This window comes from Miniopterus schreibersii, assembly GCF_964146895.1.
Source record: "Miniopterus schreibersii genome assembly, chromosome: 20".
In the NCBI taxonomy this organism is placed as follows: domain Eukaryota; kingdom Metazoa; phylum Chordata; class Mammalia; order Chiroptera; family Miniopteridae; genus Miniopterus; species Miniopterus schreibersii.
The window spans coordinates 24,633,283-24,655,954 of record NC_138122.1 but is presented as its reverse complement, the minus strand read 5'-3'; the positions used below and the strand labels follow the sequence as shown (position 1 = coordinate 24,655,954).

At 39.8% G+C, this 22,672-nt stretch overlaps 1 protein-coding gene across 10 annotated transcripts in view; it reads right to left on the bottom strand.

Annotated features, from left to right (window-relative positions):
- The window catches only part of ATXN2 (ataxin 2), a 58,501-nt gene that overhangs the window by 2,601 nt on the left and 33,228 nt on the right, over positions 1–22,672 (bottom strand). For 4 of the 10 annotated variants that reach the window (XM_081123576.1, XM_081123579.1, XM_081123575.1 and 1 more), the window contains exons 11-23: positions 21,473–21,655; positions 19,331–19,528; positions 18,531–18,638; positions 18,190–18,260; positions 16,950–17,254; positions 15,595–15,658; positions 14,883–15,035; positions 14,433–14,499; positions 12,039–12,223; positions 11,001–11,133; positions 7,276–7,329; positions 1,912–2,057; positions 1,100–1,327 (exon numbers count right to left, since the gene is read on the bottom strand). In XM_081123576.1, the coding sequence (XP_080979702.1) occupies positions 1,100–1,327; positions 1,912–2,057; positions 7,276–7,329; positions 11,001–11,133; positions 12,039–12,223; positions 14,433–14,499; positions 14,883–15,035; positions 15,595–15,658; positions 16,950–17,254; positions 18,190–18,260; positions 18,531–18,638; positions 19,331–19,528; positions 21,473–21,655 (1,895 nt within the window). The remainder of the gene's footprint in view (positions 1–1,099; positions 1,328–1,911; positions 2,058–7,275; positions 7,330–11,000; positions 11,134–12,038; positions 12,224–14,432; positions 14,500–14,882; positions 15,036–15,594; positions 15,659–16,949; positions 17,255–18,189; positions 18,261–18,530; positions 18,639–19,330; positions 19,529–21,472; positions 21,656–22,672) is intronic. The other 6 variants (XM_081123574.1, XM_081123580.1, XM_081123577.1 and 3 more) reach the window with 3 other exon arrangements.

The following is a 22,672-nucleotide window of genomic DNA, read 5'->3' as shown; positions in this document are numbered from 1 at the left end:
ATTCAGCCAACCACGCTGGCCCTCACCTGACCAAACCAGCTCCCTCCCCGCCATCCAGAGTCCAGAGCAAACTGCCCACTGCCATGCACCACACTGCAAACTCCTGAGCTGTGGGCTCCATGACAAGGTCACCTGAGTTAGCACCCACTGAGGTGCATCGCCAGCCCCCACCACGCCAGAGCCGCGGTGGCACCGTCTGACATGAACTGGAGCTCAGCAAGGCAGTCTAGCTTAGACCTGCCTAAGAGCTGTATGAAAGCAGCAGAGATGACGTCAAGGACAGCCAATCACCCTCACAGCTCCGGGCGGGCCTCAGGACAGTGTCAGAGCCCAGCTTCGTGCAGCCCCTTCTCCTCATTCAGACAATCCACCCTGGCCCTGGACTGCACTGGACTTTTGTCAGAAGCTGATGCAGACAGCAACCACTGAGATAAAAACCACACCTCTCAACCTTTAGAAGATCACCCTGGAGGTGAGCTCCAAAGTGCACCCAGGGCTGCTCTGTAAGAAAATGAGACACCTGGGTGCTTTCAGCTCTCGTTACACTGCACCAGCCTTTTCAAGAAGTACAACATATGGTCAAAACGGATGTATGGAAAGCCAGAGAAAACGAGGAGGGATTTCTCTGGAATTCACGTGGCCAACATTCTAGCTGACAGGCCCAGGTACTCAGGGAGTTAAGATTTGTGAAGGTTCATCCTCTCTGCCACACACTTCATGTGTGCGCAGGCGTACGTGTGCAAAAGAGATTATATATATATATGTAGACACACACATATATATAATCAATGAAGCTATTTAAACATAGAAAGCAGACACAGGAAGGAAAGGACTGGGTTGCATTCCAGAGTCATAGATATTTATAGGGTCTCAGCTGGAAAACGTTAAAGGACTGACCAATCAGCAGCTTCACTGATCCATTACAAAACCACACAAACATCATTTAGGGCCAGATCACATGTATTTGAGCGGGAGTAAGGACACAGGCAGATCACACACAGGGCTTCCTAGCTTGGAGAGCATCCGGCTCTTTGCTGCTTATCTGATAACTTTCCTATGCTACTTGGTGGTGACAGAAAGATGGCTAAAGCTGATTTACCTGAGGTACGTGGGCCATGTGGGGTGGGTTGGTGTAGGCCGGCTGAACATGAGAAGGGTGAATCGTGAAGACGGTCTGTTGTGCTGCTGGGAAACTATTCTGTGGCGACTGCGTGTTGGAGGCAGGTGTCATGGATGGGGGGGTGGGCGCAAGCCCCGCGTGGTAGATGGCTGACTGCTGCTGTGGGCTGGCCAGATGGAGGGCCTGGGCGGCCTGGTGCTGATGGTGCTGCAAAGTGACAGAAAGAATGAAGAAAAACACTTTTTAAATGAAAAGCAGTCAAGGGTCACCCAGAACTGAGCCTTGTGCAAGAGAACAGGCTCCCCCTGGGCCCATGAAAGGTGGGGGCAACGGCAAGCGCGGGACAGACAGTGAGAGGGCAGGGGAGGGCTTATTCAGGGACCCTTCCTGGGGTACAAGCCCTCAACCAGGCAGGGGTGAAACAAGACCACTGCCCCAGGGAACTGACAGATGTCAGGGATCCTTAACCGCCTGTTAACAAACATGATTCAAGAAACTAACTAGAAAAATAACTCAGTAACATCAGGAATAAAAAAAAAAATCCCTGAGCAAATTCCTCATCCTGTTAAATTTGATTTTTTAATGCTGATGTTTCCAAAACTTACACAATCACCATATTCCTAATATGTCTCTTAATATGGCTTAAAACTGGCCTGGGGCAGCCTGCAGAGTGGTGCACTGGCCCCAGGAGGCAGGGCAGCCAGGTGTCCTGCTCACGAGTACCAGCCCCTGCCAGGCACGGAAGGGGATGCTTGGCCCTGGAGAGGAAGCAGGGATGCAGGTCTCCTCACCTGAACGGGGCTGGGCGCAGGGTGACTTCCACCATGCTGGCTTTGCTGCTGTCCGGTGGGGGTGGCCGAAGGCTGAGGATGTGGAGTATGTGGGTGCAGGGTAGCATTAGGGTGCGCGTACTGCTGAGCAAGGGAGCCAGTGGAAACTGGAGTGAAAGAAAAAGGAGTGTGTACAATGACGTGGTGACGCCAGCCGCTCCTCTATGCCTGTCAACTGAGCTCTCTCGATGTTCAGAGCCTAACTTACGCTGCTATCGATCTCTACATTTTACTCCATCTAAACCATCAATTTTCATGAAAAAAATAAATGTGAAGTTATTGCTTAACAATCAAACTAGCATTTTACTGATAACACAACTGTATACGTTATATTAAAATCTAATTAAGATTTACTCTTAAAACAGTCACTAGGTTTTCCTGAAAAGGTAACTTAATACAGGCAGAAACAACTCAATCTTTCTCACACACACGCACGCACGCACGCGCGCGCGCGAACGCACTGTAGCTCAAGGCCATCATCTGGCTAACCTCACCATGCTACTGCCCTGGAGCTGCGCAGTGTCCCATGGCACAGACTACCTCAGGCCTGGAGGTAAGGGGCTGGACAAGGAACGCGGCAAGGTCGAGGCTCTATCCTCAAGGCCAATGACCACAACGGTTTCTCGGTCACAGAAGCCCCATGGGCACTCCCCGTTCAAGGATCTCTCACTTTGCTTTATAAAAATCTAGTAAATAGAATTACCTAAACCATGTAGAAAACGAAGTCTCTTCAAAGATTCCGGACCATTAGAAAGAATTTTACTAGTTAGAGCAACTTCAAAGGAAACAGAATGAGCTAGTTTAAGTAAAACCATGTTCATTAAAGATAAGAACCCAAAGCCAATTCTTTGTGAATCTCAGCATGGACCATACTTGGTATAAAACAGGGAGAGTAGGTCTAGATGCATTTATTCACGTCTTTCCAAAAAGCGATTTGAGAATAAAAAGTGCAGTAAGATGGGTTAATTGCTTCTAGTGACTATCAACAGCACACTGATACAAGCAATGATGTAGCAATGAGCTGAGGACAGTGTTCTAGCAACCCGTGACTCCCAGCTTTCTCTCAAATTACTCCTAAAATCCCTGAGAAGCTAGCCCAAACATATACAGACATATAGGGGGGTAATGGGGAGAAGCAAGCACTGCTTTGGGATCAGGCACCCCAACTCCAGCAGTCTAACAGGCAAGGCTGCGAGGGCCACCAGAATAAAGAACTCTGGGTGAGTCCCATGTCAGTGTTATGCAGAGGGTTAGGCACACAAAGCAATTCTGTAACGCTTGACGTTGCAGGGCCAAAGGCCACCAACACTCTAGCCTAACTGTTTATGGCCCCAACTGCATATGTATCTTTAAAAGAGGGAAGGGCAAGGCAAAAAGCCAGTGCTAGGATCACCTGTGCATCCACTGCCAACGCCAGAGTGGGCATAATGCCCAGATCAGATTAAACAAAGAAAGCACTTTTGTTTATACATTGGGGAATTTCCCTAACTTATAAGAGTTAACATATTCTTTGGGTGTGTTTTTTGTCTTTAAAAAGTTTTTCCTGTAATTATTTTTTAATTTAAGTATAGTTGATATACAATATTTCTCTGGGTGCTTTCTTTAAGAAAAGCCAGTGACTGTTTTCTAGGAGCTAGGAAAAATACTCTGCTTTCATAGTTCCATGAGCCTATGAAAGCAGTCAGTGTCTGTCTTCTAACTTACGGGCTTATTAAAATTATGCCATGCTTTACCATCACGCTCGTTAACTTTCAGATCCCCTCCAATTATCTAGGCACTGACTTGGTCTAAAAGATTTGACATAAATTTCGAATCTTTGTTATTGTAAAAATCTTACACTTATATTTTTCAAATTTATTTTTAAATAACGGAAAGAACTCCTGCAGCGAGTGCTGATTAGGCACCACTATTCCATTGCCACAGAGTCCTACTGGAAAGTGATGTCCAGTCATTCGTGCTCCCTCATCTTCAAATCATGGGCATTAAAATGCTCCCTGGCTCCAAGCTTCTTAAATGGTTCATTTGCAGCAATACTAAATCTGGGGAAATTCCTGAATCCCAAATTCTATTTATGAGGTTTAACAGAATATAGGATCCCAGAGATCCTGTTTTTTAAAACTGTTTAAGAAATTTTTGGACTAAAAAGTTTTAAATTTCACTTTTAATTATCTTATAACCAAAGTATTAAGAAAACAAAAAGTAACAAAAAATAAAAAAATAAACTCTAGCATGACCATGAAGTTTCATAATTGTTATTCACCAATTAGAAGAATGTCAAAATCTTGAAATTACTTAAAGAAAATTAAAGATAAAATACATTTTATTATGCATTTTTAATTTATTATTTTTTAATTATTGATTTCAGAGAGAGGAGGAAGTGAGAGGGAGAGAGAGAGAAACATCAATGATGAGAATCATTGACTGGTTGCCACCTGCACACCCCCTGCTGGGGATTGAACCCACAACCTGGGCATGTGCCCTGATTGGGAATCGAACTGCAATCTCCTGGATCCTAGGTTGATGCTCAACCGCTGAGCCACGCTGGCTGGGCTTACTATGCATTTTTAAGAGGCATCTCTGTGACGGTTTACCAGTATTTAAAGCCTATGGGATAAAGTAATTGAAGCTATACCTCGTTTACCTTCACAGTACGTATATACTTCCAGCTAGGCTTTTGTTTAAAAATCCCTCCTTCTCCCCCTTCCCTAAACGGCAACGTATTATAAGAAAAATAAAGCAGATGTAATCTATAGTTCTTATTAAGCTGCAAATAAAACTGAAGGAAATTTAATTAGAATTATTTTCCTTTGTTCATCTTCTTGCTTAAAAGATACAAAGCAAGTACCTTTCCCAGGAACAACTTTTCTTCCTCAAATATGAAAACTGAGTTGCTAGCTAATTAATTCAATACTAATAAAAATATATAGGGTGTCCCAAAAAAATGCACACACACACTTTGAATAATTATAAAGGCAATGCTTATTAAAATACATTTCATTTTCAAAACTGAGCCATCAGCTGTTACATGTTTTTGGGACACCCTGTAGTTCGGTTCCTTGAAAGGCCAGAAGGAGGAGACAAAAAAAGGAGGGACAGAATGAAAGTTAAAAGGCTGAGGGGCCCAGCCTGGGTGGCCCCAGGACTGGAGTGCTGCGTCCTACACCAGAAGGTTGTGGGTTTGACCTCGGTCATCAATGTTTCTCTCTCTCTCTCTCTCAAATCAATAAATAAACAAACATATTCTTGGGTGAGGATTTAAAAAAAAAAAAAAAAGGCTGAGGGGGAAAAACCTTGGAAGGAAAGAAAAGAAACAAAAGGGAACAATCTAGAGTAAATGAAACAACTGAACAGAATCGGAGAAAAAGCAGCGGAGAGCAAAGGGCAGGCAGTTCTGAGCTTTACGAAGTTTATCATTTAGCTGCTCTTATTACACATGCTCGTTATTTAGCTAAAGATTTCAGACAGGTTAACAATAAAGTGAATTTTCTTCAACAGTTTGATTTAGCTACTCATCAGTTAAACACTTCTATTCATAAAACTTCAGCTGCCTTCATGAAACTTGAATTAGGTCAAGCAAGTCAAAGAAGTGTCCCTTTTTTGGGCCAGACCTGGTCCACGAGTTTCCTACTTGCTGTCTTCCTTGATATAAATGTTCAAAACTCCAAATACATGATTTTTCAAATCCTCCTAACACTAACCACATTCCAAAAATAGTTTACTAAGCCAGGATCTTACTGAAGCCAATTCAGTCCAGAAAGCCATGTGTTTAATTTGTAAGTAGGTTTTTTTGTTTTGACCTTGGATGCACAAGTTCTGAGAGATCACCAGCACTGCACAACTTTAAAAATGAAACAAAGCCAAACAAAATCTTCCAACTTTTAAATCTGCTGTTAAATTTAGAAAAAAGGAAGTGAAGGAAAGTTGAAAACTCTTTAAAAGGGGAGTAAAAGGCAACTAGACTAAACCATGACAAAATGGCTTAGAAAAGGGAGAGGGGAGTCTGAAGTGGCAAATTAATGACAAATAGCAGCCCCGCTGTTAGTTTCTTTTAACAAGTGCTGATGCTCCTTTTTAAGGGAAGTTGTGCAAGGGAATTAATGCTTAGGTGTGATGATTAAGGACCTTTAAGCTACTTACCAGGAAACTGGCTCCAAAACTAACAGAGACAGTAAGATGGTGAGGATAACTATATGTGAGACCTCAAACTGAGTAAATAATACAATTAATTGCTGGCACTGTCTTTTACATAGTACGTCACATACACAGTTTCCTTTAACAGTATAGACACAGCAAGACTCCTTTTTAAAGAGCATCTATTAAAGGATTAAATTTGTTAACATTTCCTAGCACCACACAGATAATATTTATACACTTATTTTTGGATACCAAGTCATGGCACAATTAATGAAAATTTAAGTCAAATATTTTCCAAAGGCTTTTCAAAATCTAGCATTTAGTAGATTCAGACATTGAGTCATTCTAAAATAATTCAAAATTTAGTCTCTAAAATAAAATTTTAATCCTTAATGTCCCCTAGAATATAGTATTTCACATAAAGTGACACATTACCAACATAAATTTTTAAAGGATTTCTGTAAGTCAGTACCGTTCCTATTCAAATATCAAAAGCCCATGACCAGATTTATTGAAAAATTGCCCTACAAATAGAGAAAACACACCTTACAAGTTCATTTCCAAAAGCTCTGCCCAGACTTCCTCCCTGTAGGAGCAATCATTTACCTTTCACTGGAGTGAGAGGGGCGGGTGCTGCCAAAGATAATCTCTGGTAGGTCATGCTTTCCTGCTTAAACTCAAGACATCCTGAGGTGTTGCTACCTAAATATTTTAAACCTTCAGTCATGCAAAGACTAAAAAGACAGACAGAAATGTTTCTCCCCTAGTTTTTCAACCCTCTTCAATTCAAAACTCTTGTAAGAATAAATTTCTTACCAGAATACTAAAAAAACCCCCATTTTAAAGATTTTTTTTTTTTTAATACTAAGTTTGTGGCTTGGTTAAAAAAAAAAAAAAAGCTATTCAGAAGTTTTTCACACAAGGAAAATATTAGGCATTTCCAAAACAGTCACATGTTTGCTTGGTATGCAAAAATTAATTTCTCAAACAACTCAATTTTTTTACCCCAGCTTTCTTAGGCTGGGTTATATTTCCTTTTTAAAAACTCTGAATTAGTTACAGATACACATATTTTTAATAATTTTGTCTGGCACAAGGAAAATATTGCTCAACAAGTCTATTCCCTTAACATGTATTCTTTAAAAAGTGTTTTACTGTTCAATTAAAATTAGTATAAAAAACCCAACTCACTGGCAAAGTAGAAAGAAGGGCTTGTCTCCTTGTTGTATGGTAATTTGGGACATGCTGAATTTGGGAAATAGAAAGGTAAATTAGCCTTTTGAGGTCTGCATTTTCCTAATTTTCTGGAAAGGTTGACATATTTAGTGAATTCTTTATATTCATGCATAACTCATTCTTATTTTACAAGAGACGACAGCACTTTAAAGATCGCTACAAAGTTAAATATGATAGAGCTGAAGGCAGACACTTTCTTCTGTGCTGGGTGTCAAGTCTGCAGGCTAACTGCCTTAAATAACAGTAATAAAATTATTATCTAATAAACAGACCAACGTGGCATTCCACCAAACAACCTGATACCAAATAAAATAAAGTTTACCCAATTTAATTCAAAAGACAATTCCGCAAATCACTATTAATAGAATGTCATCATTCTGTAAGATGTTTATTAGGCCTCTGGTACTGGATCCAAACATTTAGAAACATGGTAACAGTAACGTTAAACATGGGTATGGTATCATTTCTTATTACAACGACTACATATAGGTATGTGTGTTTAAATACAGTCGAAAAGGATATGCATCAAAATCTTAACAGGTGTTGTCAGGTGGAGAGATAATAGGTGCATTTTAAGTTTTTTTGCCTGCTGTATTTTCTCATTTATCTGCATTAAACTACCAAAAACAAACCAAAAAAGGATTCTAGACCTAACTCTTCCTGATGGCTCTATGTAGAGGAAGTTTCATTAGTGCTATTTCTGAAAGGGAAAACACCGCCACCATAAAACAAAGCTGATGAATTAGAAAACTAGACGTTAAGGAAACAAAAAGTAACTTCTTAGGAGGGAGGGGCTGAGGCAATGATAAAAGTTAACATTAGGATCAGAGAGATGAAGTCTGTGATCAAAGTCCTCTCTAAGAGAGCTAGGGAGAGAACAGGGTCAGCAATCACTCAGAATGTATGTGTATCTCCTAACAACTGTTCAGTAATCTGTTAGCATATTTATATTAAATATACTAAAAATTTTAAAATAGCCTCTCAGTCATTACTGGTCCTTTCTAGTCTCAAAGCCTTTGCTACGACCATACCAACTAATGAATGACAAAAGGGTGACATAACTATCACTAACATCTGGGTGCATATTCTTTTGTTTATATAAAAAGTTTTAAAAATCTAGAGAGGAGGTAGCTTAAAAATAAACCTCCACATAATCAAAATATTTGGTTCTTTTGGGAATACAAAATATAAAGTATTCAAAGGAGATGAGTATACAATTAGCATTTCTATGCAACAGTTTTGTCTTAGTTTAAAATAACATACTTAAAATTTGTCTGTATTTGGCAATAATTAGGATTTAGAAGATCTAAAATAAATGAGTTACTGAAGAATTAATGAACTTGCTTTAGCAGATTAAATTATGGTTTATGACAGCAAAGAACAAAATAATTCCCTAGTGTTCTTTTGAATGTATGAAGTATCCAAGAGAACCTCAGTTAACAAGCAGCAATCATATGAAGTCCACAGCCTTGCCCTCACCAGCCTCATCGACAGGTATCCAGGAAATTCAACTTGTGTAAATTGCAGGAAAGTAGTTCAGGTTTGGTTGAGCCACTTTCTCCTGGCATTAAAGAACTGTCCATGCCCGGCCGACGCAGCTCAGTGGATGAGCATCGACCTAGGATCCAGGAGCTCTTGGTTTGATTCCTGGTCAGGGCACAAGCCCAGGTTGTGCGCTCGATCCCCGGTAGGGGGCGTGCAGGAGGCAGCCGATCAATGACTCTCTCATCATTGATGTTTCTATGTCTCCCTCTTTGAAATCAATAAAGATATTAAAAAAAAACACAACAAAAACTGCCGCTGATGTCTAGTATATTAAGTCTAGTGTTTTGTTTTGTTTTGTTTGCAGTATTTCCTATTTACCAGTACTTGAATGGACTTCAGGGTTCAAGGCCAAGTGTTTCTCAAATGAAATGTTCTGGGGAGGTAGTTATAAAAACCACTAGGGCCCCAAATAACAGTATTTATTGTGCAGGCCGTTTCGAACCAATGAGGCTGTTTCAAACCAATGAACACCCATCCCAAAGTCAGAGCCAGATGCTGGCACTGAGGAGAAAGATCCTGCTCAACATTACAGTATCACTACAAAGTCTCAAAATCACGGGCGCAAAACAGCTAGCTTCTAAAAGCAATGGAAACTTTAGCTCAAAGTCTCAGGTCTTATTCCAAGAGGAGTGTGCCAGAAAAAGGAAGGGAAGAAATGTTTTTTTCCCATTTGTTAAATCATGATGTATTCACCAGAAATATAAAACAATCACCATGAACTTTTCACCTAAGCCTTTAACAAACTGGAAAATTGTTGAAATGTATACAAATTGCATAAAAGCCAATGTGAGAAATCAATGGTGCCTTTTCATACATCCTCAGTCCTGGTTAAAACAACGAAAGGCAAGCCAATGACAGGAGATCACAACAAAAAATCACACTTCAAATCAGTCTGCCGGTATATTTTTCAATTAAATTATGAATGGGCTTCTTGAAAGAAATGTAGCAATTACATCATTTTTATTTAAAGTGCATAATCCACAATAGAAAGTTTTAAGTGATAATGTAGAAAAAGTAAAATCAGACATCTGCACATTATAAAAATAACACCTTTAACCGTGTCAGGTCAGTGACCCTGTGCAACAGGAGCCGCCTCCAGGGAGAAAGCATAGCGCTGGGCTACGAGTGACAAGAAAGCTTCCTGTAAAGTTAAAAAATGAAAATCTTTACATTCTCAAGTCATTCAAAGACTTGAAAAAGGTTTAAAAAATGAAACGTCCATGTGGTTACATGTAATTGTAAGTTCACTGCTGTGGTGTTCTTTTCTATTGCATGAAGAAACTGAAATCTTTCCTGCACTCCCAAAGCCGGACATGCCAAAACCTCAGAAAGGCCCAAGACAAAACCTACATCTTACTAAAACTGGCACTAAAGATGGGAAAACATCTTTACTAAAACATAAAGATGGGAAAACCCATTAATTCTATATTACACAGATGTAAGTGGAAATCTGTTTAAAATTCTCAGCATTGAAAACTGTATTATTTTAGAACTTTAGGTAGCTGCTAAATTGGCCTGTACAAAGTTCTCCAGCTATGAAACTACGACGGTAATTTTTGCTTATTAGTAATTACTCTTACGTATATTTAATTTTACATAGAAAACTTATTTTCATTTTACTACTGTTTCTATTGATTATATTTAAAGTGTAAATGTCTAAAGAGGATCTAATATTACACAATTTTGACCACTTAAAATACAGCATGACATGATAGCGTTATAACAAACAGCAATAAACGCACGTAAAGCCAGTGACCCCGAAGCAGGAGGTGAGGAGCGCTGGGAGGAGCGCTCGCTGTGGTGAAACTTCCTTGCGTGCCTTACGCAGGATATGCCAAATGACAGCACTGCGGAGGAAGGGGAGAAAGACACCTTTCTCCACAGAAGACGCTTTCTGACACACACTGTTATGCTCAGTTAACGGGGAGATGTTTGAACAGAGGAATTTCAGGAAAAGAAGGAGAAATAACCGGCCAAGTCTTAAGCAGGTAAGAGATAGAAATGGGTCCATCTTTTCTTTAGATTCTTGACCCTCAATGTCATTCAAAGGCCACGTTATTCTCAAACAGTATCTTTTCAGAGCTTTAAAACAGTTTTAAATAGTCACACACTGAGAAAGACAAAGTGCTTCCTACCATACATCGCGTGCGTCTGTTCGTGAGCCCCGTACTGAGCCGCGGAAGACGACACAAGGCCGGGCTGGGCGTGTGCTGCGGGTGCCATCATCCTGGCATTGCCCTGAATCACAGGGCTGTAGACATGAGGGTGCTGCGTCCAGAGACAAAAACAAAGACAAACATCAAGCAGATGCATTCAAGCAGAGTTTAGTTAGATGTCTTAACGCCACGGTGTCCGGATTTCCAAAAACAACTGAAAAATCTAGAACTTTTCTGGGCTATTTCTTTTGAAATAATTAAAATAATCAACAACCTTCCAATATATATTAGAAGTCCCCACCCAGTGATCCCACTTCTAGGAATATATCCTAAGGAACCTCAAACACCAATTGCAAAGAACCTACGCACCCCTATGTTCATAGCAGCACAATTTACAATGGCTAAGATTTGGAAACAGCCCAAGTGCCCATCAGGAGATGAGTGGCACATTTACACCATGGAATACTATGCAGCTGTAAAGAGGAAGGACCTTTTAGCCTTTGGCACAGCATGGAGGGAACTAGAAAGTATTATGCTAAGTGAAATAAGCCAGGCAGAGAAAGACAAGTACCAAATGATCTCACTTATATGTGGAATATAATAAACAAAATAAACTGATGAACATAGTGGATCCAGAGACATAGAAGCTTGGAACAAACTGAGGGATCTCAGAGGGAAGGCGGGGAGGGATGTGGGTGGGGAGAGATTAATCAGGGAACTTGAATGTTTATGGGCATGGCCCATGGATGCAGACATCGGTGTGGGGAGGGCTTGGGGGTGGGATGGATGTGGGGTAGAGGGGATCAAGGGGGGACATCAGTAATGATCTCAACAATAAACGTAAAGAAACATTAAAAAATAAACACAGTAATTGAGTTTTTTGAAAAAAAAAAAAAAAAGCCACAGCATAAGAAAAAGCACCAGATGTAACGGAAAACCCCTTGACCATAGTAAAAGTTAAAATCAGAAGTTATTTAAATGGAACAAAAACTATGGGTTAGGTCCTGTCAGCCTTACCTGTGACTGGTAATGTGGCACGTGCTGAACAAGAGGCTGGTTTGGAAACTGCTGAGGACTATAGGCAACGTACTGTGTGGAGTAAGCTGGCGGGGTAGCCACGATCGGGGGGCCTGCTGCCGAGGCGGGGTGCATCATGGTGCTCTGATGATGCTGGTCTTGCCGCTGCTGGGGCATATTTGGTACTGCAGGAAAGGTAACAGCGTAAAAAACCAGCATCTTCATGGCACAAAATACACGGACACGTCCACAAGGCTCTGCAGGACTTGGCCCTCCTGCTTGCCTCTCTGGTGCCAGGCTATTACCGCCCCCACCACCACCACTTCAGTCACTCTGGGTCATTTTCCCACCACCCATGCTGTTCCTCAGCCCCAAACACTGATCCCCCAACTCCCAGCTTTGGCAATTCAGCTTGAAAGCAACTTCCTTAGAGAGAGCCTCTATGATGAACCCCCAAACACGACCACACTATGAGACATTTCCTTCATACTACTTCTTAGAGAATCCCTGTTTTATAATACCACTCGCTAGAGAAGGGCACTGGATTTATTCAAAGAAAAACTAACATACAACAAAAAAGCCAAAATAGACCCAACACTAATCTTAACTCCATCTCTCTTAATTTCCCACCACTGTGTTCTCCAACAACTTCTTGCTCTCCCAAACACAGAAATCACATGCTGTCATGTAGGTTTCCAAGTAATAGCTCTTTTAAAAAATTACTTTGTCTTTTATTATTCCACACAGATATCTACCTCTGGTCGTCCCCCCATTAAAGCTCCAACTAAGATTTTTGCTCGCCCGGCCAGGCATGGCTCAGTGGTTGAGCACCGACCTAGGATCCAGGAGATCGGGGTTCGATTCCCGGTCAGGGCACATGCCAGGGTTGCGGGCTAGGCAGCCGATCAATGACTCTCTCATCATTGATGTTTCTATCTCTCTCTCCTCCCTCCTCCTTTCCTCTCTCTGAAATCAATAAGCATATGTTTAAAAAAAAAAAAAAAAAAAAAGATTTTTGCTCAAATATTTTCTCTATATGCCCTTCCCGTTCCCCTAGAAGAGCTGGCTGCAAGCTGTGTGTGCCCTTTCGTCACATCTGTTACCGCACTGACTGTTCTGTGATGGGTTTATGGTGCGATGCTAAACAAGCCACTTGAGGAAAGGAGTCATAACCACTGCTTACAACAGGTACGAGGCACAAAAAGGTATAACTTGGTATGTTCATAAAATCATCAGATTTACAAAAGTAGCTGCTAGTTTAGAGACAGAATATGGTTTTTATTTTAAATATCTGAATTTTTTTTTGCTAAAAATGTAGTAACTGTTGCTAAAATTTAGTAGGAAAACCAGTTATATGTTTTATCTATTTAGAAAAACAAACTTGAAAACAGAAGAGATCAATACATTAACATTTTTCTGAATTTAATCTTGAGATTCCCCAGATCAAAAAAGCATCTGATATGTTTATTGATTTCAGAAAGAGGGGAAGGGAGAAAGAGACAGATGTGAGAAAGACACATCGACAGGTTGCCTTCCGCACACACCCAGTCCAGGGGGCAGGGAGCAAACCTGCAACCCAGGCACATGCCCTTGACCAGGAATCGAACCCGAGACTGTTTGGTGTGCGGGCCGCTGCTCTAACCACTGCGCCACACCAGCCATGGCGAGAAATGTCTTTTATACAAATCATTCAACTTTCTATTGTTTTTTTCTATGAAGACTCTTTCATCAACAAGTATATAACGCTAGATTATATAACTACATTATAAAACCCTTATTTTAATTTTTTTTATTGAATTTATTGGGGTGATAATAAAATTTTATACATTTTAAGGATATAATTCTATGATACATCACCTGTATATTGTATTGTGTTCACCACCCCAGATCAAGTCTCCTTCCATCACCATTTATCCCCCGTTGCCTTCTTCTACCTCCACCCACCCCTTTCCCTCTGGTATCACCACACTGTTGTCTGTCTCTGAGATAAAACACTCATTTTAAAGATGGGGAAACACCCCTCTAGAGGGATTTTGATGGAATCTAAAATAAGCTGCCCTCTGCTTTAAAAGAAATTCAGGATTTGGGGGGGAAATTATATGTTAGTATAAAGTAAGAATGTCAGGAACCTTGGTAGATTAATTTAGCAAACCCTCTTTTCAAATTTAACATTGAAAACGTCAAAAATCAGTTGTTTTTTTTAAGATCCTGAATACTCACAACTGATGAGTATTTCTCCTCCTGTTTTGTTCATGAAAAATGCATCTGAATACCTTATGTAATGTCGGTCATCAAAGTCAAAGCTGAACCGCAAGTGTCTCTTCACTATAAACTGCGTTACTTAATTCATGCAGCATGCAGACTACAAGCAAACACAGGCAGGAATATTCTCACCTTTACCTGCTCTATAGGTCTTGGCTTGGTTCACTGGCATGGGCGTCATAGGTATAGGGTATAAAGGCTTGAGAGGTTAAAAAAAAAAAAAAAGAAGGAAGGTTAGGCTCTCAAAATAACAGGAACACATTTTACCTCTCTCTCAGCTGTATATTGCTAGTGAGCTGGCTCTGAAGTTTCCTGATTTTCTATGAATCATTAAAAAACAAAATCACACCCACAACTAGAAGGACAAACCCCAAACTACAGTAAATCTAAACCATCTTTCCCATCAGAAACTCTCTCAGATTTAGGTCCTTACACCAACCACACACCACACCCCTGCACGTCTCCCCTGTCCAAACACTTGTTATGCCATTGCTGCCTCCAGTCTCTGTGCACCTGCAGAGCCCTCGGTGTCCAAAGCAAATAAGCATGGGGAGCAAAGAAGCGTTAGGTTCTATGACTTACTTGCACGCCTGGGCTCACAGGGACTGGATACATCATATTTGGTGCAAAACAAACGGGCTGAGTATAAACTGGGGTTGGCTGCTGATGGCCCACCATAGATGGGCTAGGCTGTGCTTGAGGACGAGGCGAAGTTGGGGTGGTAGAAGGCTTTGGCTACAAAAACAAAAACCAACTCTCGTAAGGTGAAACGCTATTATTGCAACTTGAAGACTGATTTTCCCCATCTTTTAATTTTAAGTTTTAATGAAAAGACTTATAGAATATAAATTTCACAGGTTTTAAATAAAAGAAAAAACACTTCGGTAGAAAGTTAAAGTCAAGTTTCACTAATTATTCAATAATACTATTAAAAATAGTAGCAGTGACTTAAGAAACTGGAGAAAGTGTTTTAAAATATTTTAAAAAAGAAATCTATTTCCTTATAAATTCAGTAAAATAGTAACAGTATATCTATGAACCTGAGAGCTGTCTTCAAATTCTGAGTAAAAAGTCTGAAAGATTTGCCCGACAGTATCTACTGATGACAAAACAAAGATCTTTCTTCTGGCTCAAAAATATTCATTAATGACCGTAAGAAAAGGGACTTAAACCAAAGTTGTTTTAGCATACTATAATTGAATTTAGATGTCAGGTATGAGAAAAGAAATATTACTAATAGGAATAAATCCATTTTTTTAAAGGTTAGATGACTTCAAAGAGGAAATAAATTTACCTGAGAAAAAGACCGAGGGTTGAACTCCTTTGCATTGGGATTCAATGTTGATTTCCTCACTTGCCTAAACCAGAACACACAGGCCAGTGAAATCTGCATGGAATTTATGTGTCTCTAAAGTCTTATACTCGACACTCTTGTTTTTTTTTTAATTGCTAAACATGTATTACATATTTAAACAATTCTCCCTAAAACATCATTAATCCACCTCATTAAGACACACAGAGCCCTGGTTGGGTGGCTTGGCTGGAGCGTCCTCCTACGGACCAGAAACTGTGGGCCCCATTCCCAGTCAGGGCACATAACTAGGTTGCGGGTTCAACTGCAGGTCGAGGTGCGTATGGAAGTAACCGATCAATGTTTCTCACATGGATATTTGTCCCCCCCCCCGCCCCCCAAGAATCAGTGGACACATACCCTCAGATAAGGATTGGCATTAAACAAGACACACACACAGACGCGTGTATACCACTCCTTAACCTGGTCAAGGCTGGCCAAAACAGGACGACTTTTTTTTAAAGTATGATATATAATGTCTCTCTCAAAGGCAATCAACAAATACTTTAACTGAAACGACAGTAGTAGCCCCTTATAAAATATCCTGAAACTCAATCCTTAATATACCAATTCCCTAGCATGCACTATTTTTTAATGTGGCAAAGCATTTCCTACATGACATACCACAGGAAAACATATTACTAATAAAATCTTTTTTGCCTTACATCAAGAATAAGCACCCCAACTTATCAATAAGCTGCATTCCAAAAGTTCAGCTGTAACTGTGTTGTAGGGAACCCAGAACAAATAAGTCCACGGTGCTTAAGTTAGGCTCTGAGGCTAGGCCTTACAAGTCCATTTAATTGATAATCCATATATTGGACGTGCCAAATTAAGTCTACCTTAACGCATCTAACCATCAGCTACAACACTGTTTCTGATGGACCACACTTATCCGAGCAGGGCCCCAGAGACCCCTCTTGCTGGCAATGGCAGTTCTTCCCGCTGGCAGCACAGCCAGGGGATGGCTTCTGACAAGCATACAGGGGATAAAGGTCCAACAGCCAGTAAGTTTCCAACTCCCTGTACACTTACAGAAAAGCTGTTCTTAATTTATGCCTAGATTTGTTTTTGTTTGTTTTTTGCCAACAGATGCAAAAATGGGGGAGAAGGGAAGAGTCCAGGATGCAATGATCTAATTTACTTAAGATGCCCTTTGTTTAGACAAGTTGGTTGTCATCTGAGAGCTACTTATGAAAGAGCGCACAGTCCAGGTTAAGTTCTCGAGCTGGGGAGCCCTGGACACCTCAAGGAAGGTCAGCACGTGACGGGGCGTGATACGTGACAGGTGTACTCACTCAGCTGCGTCTCTTTTCTCCTCTTTCTCCTCTTTGTCCTGTTTGCATCCTGGGCTGGAGGTCTGAACCCCTTGGGATGTGACCTCAGGCCCCCTCTTGTGCTCTGTATTAGTGAGGATTGAGGGGGAAATGCTGGGGCTGTTCGGCTTGCTGCTGCCACTGGTGCAGTTGCTGCTGCTATTTTCAAGGAAAGAATCCTTAGCATTTGGTTCAATTTTGTCCTTGATCAAATCTCTCGATTTCTCTCCCTCTCTACTTTTGTTTAGCAGTTGATCCATAGATTCAGAAGTAGAACTTGGCTGTAACTAAATAAAGGAAATAATTATACTCAAATAGTTTAAGTAACTCTAGTAATCAATTTTCTCCATGAGCACAAACACACACGAAATATTACCTGTAAGCATGAAATACACTGAATAAGGCTGTTTCATACTTTAAGAGTAAGAGTAATGTCTTTATCAGTAACAGGATATCTATACAACACAACCTAGTCACCTACGCACTCAAAGGAGGCTTTTGTTCCTATGAAGGTAAACATATCTACAGTACTCACTATGGGCTGGACACTGCTCTAAACTATATACAAACTCAGTCAGTAGTTACAACAGCCTTATTTGATATAGATGATGTTACTATCATCTTACAAAAGGGAAAACTAAGACCCAATTCATGCTTTTCAGCATTCTGCCACATTTCCTATCTGTAGAATTTTAGGACGATCTCTTGAGTGGGTCTCAAAATATACATTGACATGCACAGTATATTAGCAAATATTGTGCAAAAGAATGAAACAGTTATTCAGGCAAGATTAGAGTATGTTCAGCAAGCCTATCAAAGATTTCTACCACAAGAAATCTGTGCACAAAATGTAAATGTGCAGCTACATCAGAACCCCAGGGTACAGGATATCTTCTATTCACATCGGATAATCAACTCCTAGCCTTGCTCTGCTCTTTAGCGAATAAAGTAACCAAATGAATCCCAAATAATAATTTATGTTAGAGTAGCTTCCAATATCAAAGTTATATTCCCTTTCACTTTGTATCTGTATTATTCTCATCAAATCTCATGACTTTATCACCCTCCGTAAAGCACAGGCAGACAACTTTACCAACGCTTAGCTTCCCATGCACACGGTTCAATGCCTAGTGGTTGTTCATAACCCATTTTTTTTAAAGAGATAACAAAAATCTTAATGATGTTTAATATTTACTTTTTAACATTCTAATGCAACACTTACCCTAAAATCATTCTTAAATTTCTTTAAATCATCAATCTGTTTTCTATGCTCGGAAACAATTGGTGATATACCTGTAAAATTAATAACTATTAGGTACAAATTTATTTCTAATCTTTAACTTAAATTTCTTTTAGGATGGGATGTTAGAAATGAAAATAAGTTCTATCAAAACAATAAAAATTTTAACATATTAATTATAGACTTTGCATTTGTCACATGCATTTAAATATGCACAATACTAAGAAAAAGTGTTGACCAAGAACACTCTATATTGGGCATGTGATCAGATATCCTCCTTCCTATTTCTACAGTTTTACCTAAAGAATTTTTAAAGCTCTAACCTTTATTTTCAACTTTTGAGAAGCCAGGTGATGTCTCATTGGGCTTCATGTTTTCTTTACTCCCTGCAGGAGAGTTCTGCCTCTGATCGTGAAGCCTGGAATCCTTAGCTAGAAAATAATTTTTTTAAAAATTCAAAGTTAGATAGAAGTTAGAAAAGTAAAATGGGAAAATATGCAACAATTTTTGTCTCCTACTTTTTTAGAAAAGAATATTTCCATTTAAAGAGGCTTTTCTCCTTTGCAGGCATATGAAACACCAATAATTTTATTTTATATTATTATTTACTACTCAGGAATGGTAACCCTCTTAACAAGACATTCAAAAATAACATGAGCCCGGCCCGGCATGGCTCAGTGGTTGAGCATCGACCTGGGATCCAGGCAATCAGGGTTCGATTCCTGGTCAGGGCACATGCCCGGGTTGTGGGGCTTGATCAATGACTCTCTCATCATTGATGTTTCTCTCTCTCCCCCCCTCTCCTTTCCTCTCTCTGAAATCAATAAAGATATATTTTAAAAATAAAAATAACATGAAATTAGCAGTACTACTTCAACAGCTAACTTCATTTACATAAAATTCTAAATGTGCACCCAAATACCTACCCTTGAATAAAACACAGCATTTTTCATATAATGTTCAGCCTGTAATGGTGGTGGTGATTTTAGAGTGACACCTATCTTGTCTCAGAAATCCAATTTCTAACTTCATTTAAAATACTGCCTTTAGAATTAATGTATTCAGTTAGAAGGGAAAACTACAGCTGCACTGAACCACCATGGAACTGGAAGCCCTTACGTACCCTCAGTAGACGGGGTAACAGCTCTGTTGGATGCAGGACTGGCAGGTGTAGGAGATGCAGCTGGAACAGGCATCACAACAGCTTCCGCCGGAATGATCCCAGCTTGGGGGGAAGCAAGAACTGGTCCACTAGGAGTATTTCCAATACTGGTTTGTCTGGGAGACCTGGGTCTGTGAGTTTTGGGGGATAATCTTGGAACTAAAAGAAAAAGAAAAGTTACCCATTACATTCGCAGCTCAAATGTCACCTCCTCAAAGAGGCTTCTCTGAAGACCTAGGTAAGAACAGTCCTACCCAACCCCATTCCCAATTCCTCTTTATCCCTCACCGTTTTTCTTTTCCAAAGTTTTAGGAATAGTGTTGGTGACTGAGACTACACTGACCTAAGCAGAACTGTAGTTTTCCCTTCTAACTCACTGTTAATTCTAAAGGCAGTATTTTAAATGAAGTTAGAAATTGGATTTCTAAGGCAAGATAAAAAATAAAGATGCCTGGCTGGGCGTGGCTCAGCGGTTGAGCGTCATCTAGAATCCAGGAGGTAGAGGTTTAATCCTGGTCAGGGCACATGCCTGGGTTGTGGGCTCGATCCTCAGCAGGGGGCCTGCAGGAGGCAGCCGGTCAATGACTCTCATCATTGATGTTTCTATCCCTCTCTCTCCCTCTCCCTTCCTCTCTCTGAAATCAATAAAGACATATTTTTAAAAATAAATTAATAAAATAAAATAAAGATAGCAATACTCTCTACTAAGAAGTGAGATGCTTTCTTTAAAAAAGGTATGTGGGGGGATCCCTAAGTAGGCTTATACATTTCTCCTTCCGACATGAATTCAGACACCTTTCAGCAGCTCGTGGCTAACTGTACATGCTCTTTCTTGCCACGTCAATATCTTTTGCTGTAACTAAGGAAGTCGGGGATCCAATTTAGCCAAGAGGGGAAGAGTATCTAACAGGTTTCTTATTCCATTATAAACCCATCTGTAGAGCTCGGAGTCAAAGATTTAGAGAAAATGGTTCAATTTGCTTCACATTAGTGGTTCTTTACTTTTAAGATACAAGGGTCAGGGAGAGAAATTATTCTTCAACACCTGCCATTCTTCTAATTATAAAGAACAAATTTGTTAACTGTTCTGTATGTATTTCTAACAACTATGTTTTCACTCTTTCGCTCCTATAATCATGTTTTAGCCTCAAAGTTCATTTCCAGATCATCTGAATGTGTCGAGTGATTGATGGCAGAAAGGAAGAAACACAATTTTTAGAAATTCTGTTAATTGAATGGTTATTTCCTTATAATTAAAGACCAAAGAAGAAAACAGAAAGTACAAAGGAATTTACAAGATAATTACACATTCATGAGCTGAGCGGTGTGTATCAATTGAAGACATTTACCAGAGCTGGGTATATTTCTGTTTGTTAAGCTTAAAGATACTTTTTCTTTTAAAGGTTCAATGCACTGATAAATTGTGACCAAAACTGCAATCACTGCATACTTTAACTCTCCAGTTATGACAGCAAAACTGAAGTAGAAAGAGCAGCCTTAGTTTAATTATAAGATCTAGTAAAAGTGTATTTTTTATACTTTTACAGCTGCTGTCAGCACATTCTGTAGGCTAGTCACAGATAAAACTTGGGGCCCTCCTATGTGTTTGATATTCCTTGTAAGGGAAATACAGTCAGGGATTAGTGCCATATACAGATGCTACAGAAACACATACCACTGTAAGCCCAAAATAAATGTATGTGGAATGAATCAAGCTGCTACGAAGATAGGAAATATGGTCCCTCCAAACAGTGCTACATTCTGTATTTGACTTATATTTCAGTGGTACTTTAAATATAAAAGGTATAATCATACTTATGAGTAGCACATGAATCTTACCACAAGTCCATAAATAGAGGGCTAGGCAAAAATTATTTTACACACTGAGAAAATGAAATTCAGAATGATCGCAAGGTTTGCTCTAACATATGGTGAGAGTAAGTTGTGGAGCCCAGAATAAAAATATACATTTTTCAATTTCTAGTTACTTAATTTTAATATATAATTTATACTTCCTTAAACAGCACGAGCTCAGCCCTTTTAACATTTAGTAGAATTACACAACGAACACTGTCATCATGCTCTAAGCTGAGCGTTACCTACCCCCGCTGACCACTGATGACCACGTGCCCCCCGCGGGACTGGTCCTTGCTGCTGGAGGAGCAGCTGCTTCACTTGGTGGGGTATGGGATACAAATTCTAGACCACTGGAAATGGAACCCCTTCCAGCAGAAACTCTGTGGTTTCGAGGGTGTCGCTGGGCCTTTGGGGACATCCTTGGAGGCCCTAAGAAAGGAACAGTGAACATCACATAAATGCCACAATGTCCATCAGTAAACTTTTCTGCTAAACACACATATGCCCCATTCACACATATTTCCCCCCTCCCCCCTCCCTGTTTTCCTTGGTTTAAGAAGGGGTGGGAGTCACACGTTTTCGGCCATATTCTTATAGAATTGTGCCATGAAGTTCCATAAACAAATTTTATTTCTCTTTATTTTTAAAGAAAGGGAGGGATGAAGTTGGTGGTAAGAAATCAAACAATAAATGTTGTAACTCTTAAAGATTTTAGCAATTTGTTTAACCTATATCCATTATTTGTAAGCATATACAAATAAACATAATAAAGTGTTAACGGAAGTTATGGCTACATGATGGAATAACTTATTCTACCATATACTTTTAGCTTTTCCCCTCAAATTTGCTATATTACTTCTAAAATTATAAAAAATATTTTAGAATAAACTATTAATCCCTATATATTTTTGTATTACTGAAATGTATGTACATACCCTCCTTAAATTTCTCCAAAATCCTGGTTTATCTACTTCTGCCATGGTGACCAATTTTACAGCCCATGCCTTCACCAGTTCTCACCCATAAGCAGTTCCTCAGACTCAACAGGCTATGGGCTGAAAAGTCTACTGTTAAGGCATGACTTTTAAAACCAGAATAACTGAATTTGGGGAAGAAACTTGCACTATATGAACTAACAAAATTCTACATCTTTAATTCTGTCACCCCATTATTTTTATTTCTAGAGAAGTCTATTGTACTTTCAAACAAAACAGGTAAAAAACTGGACAGAATAGCTCTCATCAGAGAAGCCTGACAGTGCCAACACTTGGCAAACTCATTCATGTCAGAGCCCAAGTTCCTCACCCTCACCTCGCTGCCAAACTTTGTATAATGTCAGATTAACCTGTGTCCTCAGTAGGAATTTAATCATGGTACAATCGTAAAAAGAATGTTAATCTTATATATCATAATTTTCAACAGGAGACACGACTGATTTATATCAAA